The following is a 9,416-nucleotide window of genomic DNA, read 5'->3' on the forward strand; positions in this document are numbered from 1 at the left end:
GACATACCACCAAGTCCAAAAATGGTATGGAATTGAAAAAAATCCAGAAGACTGGGGCTGAAGATATGACACCAATAGGCTCACTCCAATAACAACGACAGAGAAAGCAGCAACTCAGATGCTTTTAAGTGTAATTTCTTGCCACTGTAAAAAAGGATGCAGCAAAGCATGTAGTTGCAGAAAAGCTGGATTAAAATGCTCTATTGTTTGTGGATTCTGTAGTGGTCAGTTGTGTGAAAATGCAGTAGAGATTCAGATAGATAACGAAGACTGTGATGAATTTATTAACCAGCATTAACCAGCCCGGGCCATCAAAAAGAATTAAAAAATGATAGCTGCACAATTTTTAAACAAAATTAAAATTATATGATTTCTGTAAATATTATTATTTCCGTCGCTTGTAACTTTTTATCTTTAAGACTTACAGAATAATCAAGTATGAAAAAAATGTAGGTAATTTTGTTTTCTTTAAACCCCTCATAGACACTTCTGTGATTTAGTAAACAATTGAGAAGTTATTTAAAATATACCTAATTTTAGCACCTTTGATTCAAGATGGCGGCTAGCGCCTGGGTCCGTCAAGGTCGAAAACTTGGATTTTTATTAACCTTTCATACCTAAACAATATTGTTTCAAAACATTTTCTACGCCACCTTTTGTAGAGTAGAGGCTTACATTTCCCCACAGACTGGACTATCTTATTATTTTGTAAATTTTATCCTTTCTATACAAGTGTTGTTATGTCTTATGAATTGTTAAAGATAAAAAAACGGTCTAGATGTTTTATGAAAACCAGATTATCGATAGACCTTTTTCCCGTTGCGTATTTTAGTTTTACGGTTTTCCCAGAACCAAGTCATTTAATTCTAGTATTCACAATATCCGTGATGATATAAAAAAACGACCATAGGCGGTTTTATAGTATATTTATGTAAAAACTTAAGCTAAATATATATTAAAACAAATGGCCGTCTTATCGCTAAATGCCAATTTCTTCCAGAAAAACAGACGTACCGAGAAAAATTACAGTTAGAGGAGAGTTACTACTACTGCTCTACCCTACTGAGTAAAGCATAAATATATAATATGGAAGATTAAATAAAATATATATGGGCTTATGTATAAAAATAAATTATATGAGAATATATTCACAATAGTATAAGTAGGATAGTATAAGTAGTATTTTATCGTATTCAGTGCAATCAATATATTCATATTATAAGCAATAACTCTATAGACAGCTTAAATCGTAAAATATACTAAAAAATAGGCAGATCCAGAGGGCGCAGCACCTGCAGTAGTGCAGCAGTACCTATTGCTTATCTGCAGTAAAAAAAGCCATAAAAATATGTAAGTATATTTATATTACAATGTGATAAAGATATATTATATGTAGTAGGTTAAGTAGGTATATTATAGTACCTACAATATATTATATACTTATACGACTGAGCCTTATCTGGGGTCACGGTAGTGCCCCCGCCAAGACGAGCCAAGCGAACAAGCGACGGGCACTACCTACCTTTTCTCGAAGCGCTTCGACGTTTTTTTGAACCCTCATAACTTGGGTTTGGATTATGCTAGATCAACAAAATTTTCGGGATATATTGTCAATAGCGGACTTATTAAACTTAATAAGTTTTAATGACATTAGCTTTTATACTTCAGATTTTATTTATATCTAAAAAACGCTAATTTCGTCACTGACTCACTGATGATCATCAAAATTCTTATGGTATTTCCTAATGTCCTAGAAAGCTGAAATTTTGTATGTAAGCTAGTATTAGCACACAAACAACAAAAAAATTATAAAACTTGTAACTTTCCTCCCCCATCCCCTTAAACTAGGGGATGGGAGATTGTATGAGACCTGTAATTTTAAATTAAATTTTGATGACGCTAGAGGTCTAATCTAATAATCTAAAACTTGGTACCCCTAGATATATATTTCGGAGATTCCTCGCGATTAATTTCAACGTCCGCCATGATCGTAAAATAATAAAAAGAATCAGTGCGCACAACTAGCGCGGTTGACTGTCGGGCGGCAAGTGTCGTTCGAACTGACACCCCCCAACCTGCCAAACTACTGACTCAAGGAAAATGTCATTGTCACTTGTCATTGTCATAAATTCATTCGTTACTACTTCAAGTCTTACTATGTCAATATTCAAAATATTCCCAACTTTACCAATAGATGGCGTTAATACCAACTGAATAAATCAATACTCCGACACGGCCATTCTGACAGTTAGCGCGTTCTCGCGCGATTTCTAAACCTATTTAGCTCTGGTCACAACTTTGCGTCAAAGTTTGCAGCGTAGAACCTACACGAAACACGGAGCTTCCAATGTAGAGTCAACACATGAAGCGCGGAGCTTCCAATGTAGATAGAGCAAAGACATGAAGCGCGGAGCTTCCAATGTAGATAGAGCAAACACATGAAGCGCGGAGCTTCCAATGTAGAAAGATAGAGCAAACACACGAAGCGCGGAGCTTCCAATGTAGTGCCAACACATGAAGCGCGGAGCTTCCAATGTAGATAGAGCAAACACACGAAGCGCGGAGCTTCCAATGTAGATAGAGCAAACACACGAAGCGCGGAGCTTCCAATGTAGTGCCAACACATGAAGCGCGGAGCTTCCAATGTAGATAGAGCAAACACACGAAGCGCGGAGCTTCCAATGTAGTGCCAACACATGAAGCGCGGAGCTTCCAATGTAGATAGAGCAAACACACGAAGCGCGGAGCTTCCAATGTAGATAGAGCAAACACACGAAGCGTGGAGCTTCCAATGTAGTGCCAACACATGAAGCGCGGAGCTTCCAATGTAGATAGAGCAAACACACGAAGCGCGGAGCTTCCAATGTAGTGCCAACACATGAAGCGCGGAGCTTCCAATGCTAAACCTTGGCATGAAGCGCGGAGCTTCCAATGCTAAATTTACGCGTAAAGCGCGGGGCTCCCAACACTAAAATTTCGCACGAAGCGCGGAGCTTCCAATGCAAAATTTACGCCATCGACTCCCCTTAGGAAAGAAAAGGAAACAAGCGTCTAGAGATGCGATCATTTATTAGCATCGATCAACAAAATAAATTCTAAGCATTTCTTTTAACCAAAACATCAACAACAAAAATAAAAAAAAGCACATAATATCGCAACCGTTGACATAATTAATACAATCGTGTATCTCAGCAAATGCCGTTTACTTTGGCGACTAATCATTTTAACTTAACTCAATATTTAATTAATAATTTTTAAAGCCGATTAGAAAAATAAAACTCACTGTTGAGGCAATAAGGTTCACTTTTGCTTGGTAAAACTTGATTAAGTAAAACGCACGTCTAATCTTGATAACGTTTATTTCGTTACTAACACAGATCACTGAACAAGTAATATGGTTACTAATTTCTAAAGCTACATACTAGCGGCGGCGCGTACATACCGCCCACCAAAACCTATAGGTAACTAGGTTTTATCTTAATTGGCTAACATTTTTGCTTAACGTTTTGCATTACATACCATCGAATCTAAACTTAAACATGCATTCTTCAAATAAACAAAAACAAAATGATTTTTAAATTAAGTTATATAAATCAACAATCAGTATCTGTTATTATCTAAACATTGTACATTTAGATTAATTATGTAATAACATTTTTTTTTTATAATTTAAATAGGCAACTAATATTCAAAAATCCAAGTCATTATTTATAGGTAATGGGCATAATTTGGAAATTGATCGCTTCATCAATTTTCCGCGGCATTTTAAAGAATACACACGACATATCCCGTCTGCTCCCGAATGTTTTTCTAGGATACGACCTAAAGCCCATTTACCAGGAGGTAAATGTTCTTCCACGACCAGAACCACATCTCCCACTTTGAATTCATCTTGTCGTTTTAGCCATTTGGGTCGTTGCTGTAGACGTGACAAATATTCTGTTTGCCATCTCTTCCAAAAGTCTTGTAGTAACCTTTGTGCATACTGCCATCGTGAAAGTCTGTTAAGGTTTATGTCTCTCAAGTCTGGTTCTGGTATATTGAATGGGGCTTCACCAATGAGAAAGTGACCAGGTGTAAGAATATTCAAATTATCGGTATCTGTATTGTCGATTGGACACAACGGTCTGGAATTTAAGCATGCTTCTATCTGGCACAGTAATGTTGTCATCTCTTCGAAAGTTAGATGCTTATCTAAAATTCTTCGCAAGTGATATTTGATGGATTTCACCCCCGCTTCCCATAAGCCTCCAAAATTTGGACTGTAAGGTGGATTGAAGTGCCATTGTATGCCATCTTCTGCTAAAGTAGCTGGTAGATGGCCTGGTATTTGTAAATTAGCCTGTTGGAACAGCTCCAACAATTCCTTGTTGGCACCTACAAAATTAGTGCCTTGATCGCTCCAAATGTGGCTACATCTTCCCCTTCGAGCTACAAAACGTTTTAACGCGCCTAAGAAAGAATCAGTGCTTAAATCCCCAACTAATTCCAAATGAACTGCTTTGGTAGACATACATACAAATATGCAAATGTATGCCTTATTGGTTTTGGACCCTCTACCCCTTGAAGTTAAAATTTGCAGTGGACCAGCAAAATCTACGCCGGAGTGTAAAAATGGCCGTGACGGAGTCACCCTCATCTCAGGTAAGTCTCCCATAATTTGTAATCTGGGTTTTGCTTTAAGTCTCGCACATATAAAGCCCTTATTGATATATGATGAAACAAGTGATTTAATTTTAATAATCCAAAAACGGCTTCTTATATAATTTATAGTCAATTGTGTACCACCGTGTAGCGTCTTTTTGTGTGCATCAGCTATTATTAAAGTAGTTAAACAGCTCTTATTGCTTAAAATCATGGGATGTTTCTCGATTTCTACAAGATGGGCATGCCTGAGTCTGCCGCCCACCCTGAGAATATTTTCAGCGTCCAGGTAAGGATTAAGATTTTTAATACAACTGTTGCGTTTTATTTCTTTCCTTTGTTTTAAATCTTCTATTTCTACTGAAAAAGATTCCCTTTGGTCTAATCTTACACATTTGTTTAAACTGTCATGTAGCTCATTTGTAGTTATAGCCTTAACTTCTTTAATTTTCCTTACATTCAGAAACCGTGTGCAATAGACTATTGCTCTCAGTAATTCATATAAGTTATTAAAATTTTTAAATTTATTTGACCAATGTGCCTCATCTACTATTTTTGTATTTGCTATAATATTTTTCCTTTTTTCTAGGTTAGTGTTATAAACGGAATTTTTCAAAGAAAGCTGCTCATCTCGTAGCCATTTTGGACCTTCCCACCATAATTTACAATTTTTAAGTTCAGGTAATAACATTCCACGTGAAGCAACATCGGCAGGATTTTCTACAGAAGGTACGTGGTACCATTTATTTCCTATAGTTTCTAATATAGTTGCAACCCGATTCCGTACAAAGGTTTGCCATCGAGAAAGATCTCCTTGAAGCCAGGACAAAACTACGGTTGAATCTGTCCAACCATATATCCGATCGGTTGGTATGTGTGTAGCGTCACTTATTTGTTTTAATAATTTGGCAAGTAAAACTGCGCCACATAATTCTAAACGAGGCAGGGATACAGGTTTAACAGGTGCAACGCGACTCTTCGCAGCTATAATGCCTGTAACATATGTATTATTTTCTACTTTGACTCTCAGGTAAGCTACTGCGCCATATGCCTTTGAAGATGCATCACAAAAGCCATGCACTGTAACATCAGACATATTTTTAGTATGACTGTATAACCATCTATTTATTTTTATATCTTTTATATTTCTTAAACTTTCTTTAATCTTTAACCAATCTTCTTTTATTTCAGGTACTACTTCTTCATCCCAAGAAATTCTCATCAACCACAATTTTTGAATTATAATTTTTGCAGGCAGGAGTACAGGAGTTAACCAACCGAGAGGATCAAACAAGCGTTGAATCTCCGAGAGTATGGTTCTTTTGGTTATGTTTGCCGGTGACGCAGGTAAGTCAGCATAATAATGTAAAGTATCATCGACCACATTCCATGATAGCCCTAACGTCTTTACTGTTCCTTCAAACTTAAAATCTATACTCAGGCGAGAGCTTAGTTCATCGGAAGAAAAGTTTTTCAAAAAATCCTTATTATTTGATGACCATTTCTGTAATTTCATTCCTCCTCTACTAAGTATATTTGAAATTTGTTTCGCTATTTTTGTAGCATCTTCTACCGAATCCTGACCGGATAGTAAATCGTCCATAAAAAAATCATTTTTTATTACATTAACAGCCGCAGGATAGCCTTCTCCTTCATCGTTAGCAATTTGGTGAAGAGTTTTTACAGCAAGATAAGGTGCCGATGCTGTGCCGAAAGTAACTGTCAATAAACGATAATCCTTTATAGGTTCATCAATGCTATTCCTCCATACAATTCTTTGATAGTCAGCGTCCTCTGTTTTTATTAATATTTGCCTATACATTTTTTCTATGTCTGCGACAAAGGCAATTTTCCGAAGTCGCCATCTCATAATCAAGGATCTCATATCTTCTTGTAGCAGTGGACCAACAAGTAAGTCGTCATTGAGCGATATATTATTTTTACCTGTTGCAGACGCGTTGAAAACTACTCTAACTTTTGTTGTATCACTTGCTTCTCTAATAACTGCATGATGCGGTAAGTAAATAGATGGGTTATTAATTTCGCTTTCGGGAACTTCCTCCATGTGGTTTAACTTTAAATATTCATTAATCACATTTATATACTCTCTCTTTAAATCCGGGGATTTGACAAATTTGGATTCTAATTGCTTAAATCTGAAAATTGAAATATCACGGGTATCACCTTGTGTTGCTCGTGGGGGTTCGTGTTTTACAGGTAATTTTACAACATATCTTCCTTCCGCTGTCCTTGTATATGTATCTTTATATGTTCGTTCACATGTTTCTTCTTCTATGCTTAATTTTTTGTTTGTTTCAGGATCCAGCTCCCACAACCTTTGCAACATTTCATCCACATCTATACGATGGTGCATAACTAGCATTTCATTATTAGATTTCATTTCCGTATTGTCTAACACGGAACCGAATAATATCCATCCCAAGCTTGTTTCTTGTGCGCATGGTGAACCAGGAGGACCCTTGATCAAAGGTTCTTTGATTATTTGTGCATATGTGGTTACGCCCAGCAGCATATCAATCCGTCCAGGTATATTGTATGTGGGATCGGCTAATACAAGACCTTGAAGATGTGACCATGAATTTTCACTGTCTATCAAATGTTTGGATGGTAACACATTTGTTAAACGAGTAGTAGAAATGACATATGCATCAATGAACAGTTGGAACTTGTCGTCATATCTTGATAAAAGCTCTAATCCCACCGTGTGTTTTACCTTAGTTTGTGTAGATCCTATTCCCGTAATACTTACATCTATAGCCAATGGTTTACGTTTAACTTTAAGCAGTTGAGCAGCTCGTTCGCTTATAAAGTTCGCTTGTGAGCCTTGGTCTATTAGCGTGCGGAGTACAGTTATTCTGCCGGCGCCATCTGTAACAGGGACAAGAGCGGTAGCTAGCAGAGCAGAACCTTGTTTGGTTGCTACGAAAGAAGAGATAGTGTTAACCTGTTCCTCCAAGTGTTGCTCCTGCTGTTCTTCGTCTATCTCATCCTCCACCTGATTAAAGTGCGATTCTATGTTGCTGGGTTTGACCACGGCCATTGACTGATGCAACAAAGAATGATGACGCCGTTGACATACCTTACAAGAAACCCGCAAACGACATTTGCTCACCACATGCCCACTGCATAAACAATTAAAGCAAATATTATTGGAACGAACAAACTCATTCTTTTGTTGTGGTGTAAGTGATATAAATTCTTTACAGTGGCATAAAGCATGTTCTAGTTGACATTTTGGACAGGGTTTAAATTGCACTGCGGGCGTCGCTATATGGAATGACCTTTCTTTAGATGTCGATGGCGATAATAACTCCAAAGTACGAAATTTTAATTGCAAAAACTGTTGTAATTGTTCCCAACTTGGTAATTTGTCGGTATCATTCTGGACATACTCTTCCCAATCTTTATGTGACTCTGGGTCCAATTTCTGTACAACCAGAAATATAATTAAAGGATCCCAAGAGTCTGTGATTATGTTTATGTTTTTTAAACTATTAAGGCACTCTGTGGTAGTGTCCAGTAAGTTCTTTATTAATTTATAATTTTGTGAGCTCATTTTCTTTTGATTAAATAATCTTTTTAATATTGAATTAACCATCATTTTTTTATTTCCAAATCGTTTATTTAATAAATTCCAGGATTGCTCATAATTCGCTTGTGTTATCTGAACATGTTTTAATATATTTTCAGCTTCACCAGTTAAGCTACTCTTTAAGTAATATAATTTTTGTACATCCCCAAGCGCGGAGTTATTATGCACCAATGACTGAAACATGTCTCTGTACGAGGGCCAATCTTCATATGACCCCGAAAACGTCGGTAGCAAGATTTTAGGCAGCTTTAACTGCTCGTTTGCGTTATTTGCTACTTCCAAACTTGTTCCATAGGCAGGACTCTTATTAGCGTTTATTAAAAGATCTTTTAGATCGGCCTTGATGCATAAATAAAGATCTTCAAATACAAAAAAATCTTCGTTCACAAAATACGATATTTCAGACTTCTTTTCTTTAGGCACTGTTCTCACCAAACTATTGTGAGCCTCTTTAAAAGTGTTCCAATACTCCTCAATACTTTGTAAGCGGGCTTCCACGTACCCCTTCGTCAGTCGTTGTTTTGGACACTTTTTTAAATTAGTTTGCGCCTTTTGTAACAATAAAGCCGTATCCTCCAATAAGGCCAGTAACTGCTCGACACCACTCATGTTTAGTCTTTTATCAATATTGTACGAGTAACGAATAAACGTGTAAAGTAAATAACAATAATCTGTAACTTGTCACTCAATAGAATCCTTCCGTAGAAACCGGTTCGTCGATGTAATTAGCATTAACGCTCATTGATACTATCCGGCGATGGACCATATGTTGAGGCAATAAGGTTCACTTTTGCTTGGTAAAACTTGATTAAGTAAAACGCACGTCTAATCTTGATAACGTTTATTTCGTTACTAACACAGATCACTGAACAAGTAATATGGTTACTAATTTCTAAAGCTACATACTAGCGGCGGCGCGTACACTCACTCTTATTACAAATCAACAAGTTGATTAGACATTTCTGGTAAACTCGTAGGATAATTCCTTAGCTTTTCATGACACACAATATGTTGCGCACGTCCTCCAGATATGCTCCCGAGCTTTGTCGTCTCGTCCATCCTGACCTTTACGTCACGTCTGATGTCGAACAGGTCCAGCTTTTCATACTCATTAACCAGCGCGTTGATTATCGGTGGATTTTTGTTACGACCGTCTGAG

The 9,416-nt window shown here is 37.0% G+C and overlaps 1 protein-coding gene across 1 annotated transcript; it reads right to left on the bottom strand.

Annotated features, from left to right (window-relative positions):
* Window positions 1-3,688: 3,688 nt before the first annotated feature.
* On the bottom strand, window positions 3,689-8,866 carry LOC123699306. The gene is made up of 3 exons (XM_045646233.1): window positions 8,399-8,866; window positions 5,923-8,092; window positions 3,689-5,724 (listed from the first exon to the last, which is right to left on the bottom strand). Exons 1-3 carry the CDS (start codon window positions 8,864-8,866, stop codon window positions 3,689-3,691), a joined length of 4,674 nt encoding a protein of 1,557 aa, XP_045502189.1.
* Between the last annotated feature and the right edge of the window lie 550 nt (window positions 8,867-9,416).

Source organism: Colias croceus, chromosome 17 (assembly GCF_905220415.1).
Source record: "Colias croceus chromosome 17, ilColCroc2.1".
NCBI classification, from domain to species: Eukaryota; Metazoa; Arthropoda; class Insecta; order Lepidoptera; family Pieridae; genus Colias; species Colias croceus.

Excerpts from the sequence above, each read along its gene's own strand:
- LOC123699306 (XM_045646233.1), bottom strand. The coding sequence starts at position 8,866 with ATGAGTGGTGTCGAGCAGTTACTGGCCTTATTGGAGGATACGGCTTTA. Across the intron at positions 8,093-8,398 it reads ATAACTCCGCGCTTGGGGAT|AAATTGGACCCAGAGTCACA; the intron begins GTACAAAAATTA and ends CTGGTTGTACAG. Across the intron at positions 5,725-5,922 it reads ACGCTTGTTTGATCCTCTCG|TGCATGGCTTTTGTGATGCA; the intron begins GTTGGTTAACTC and ends CTGATGTTACAG.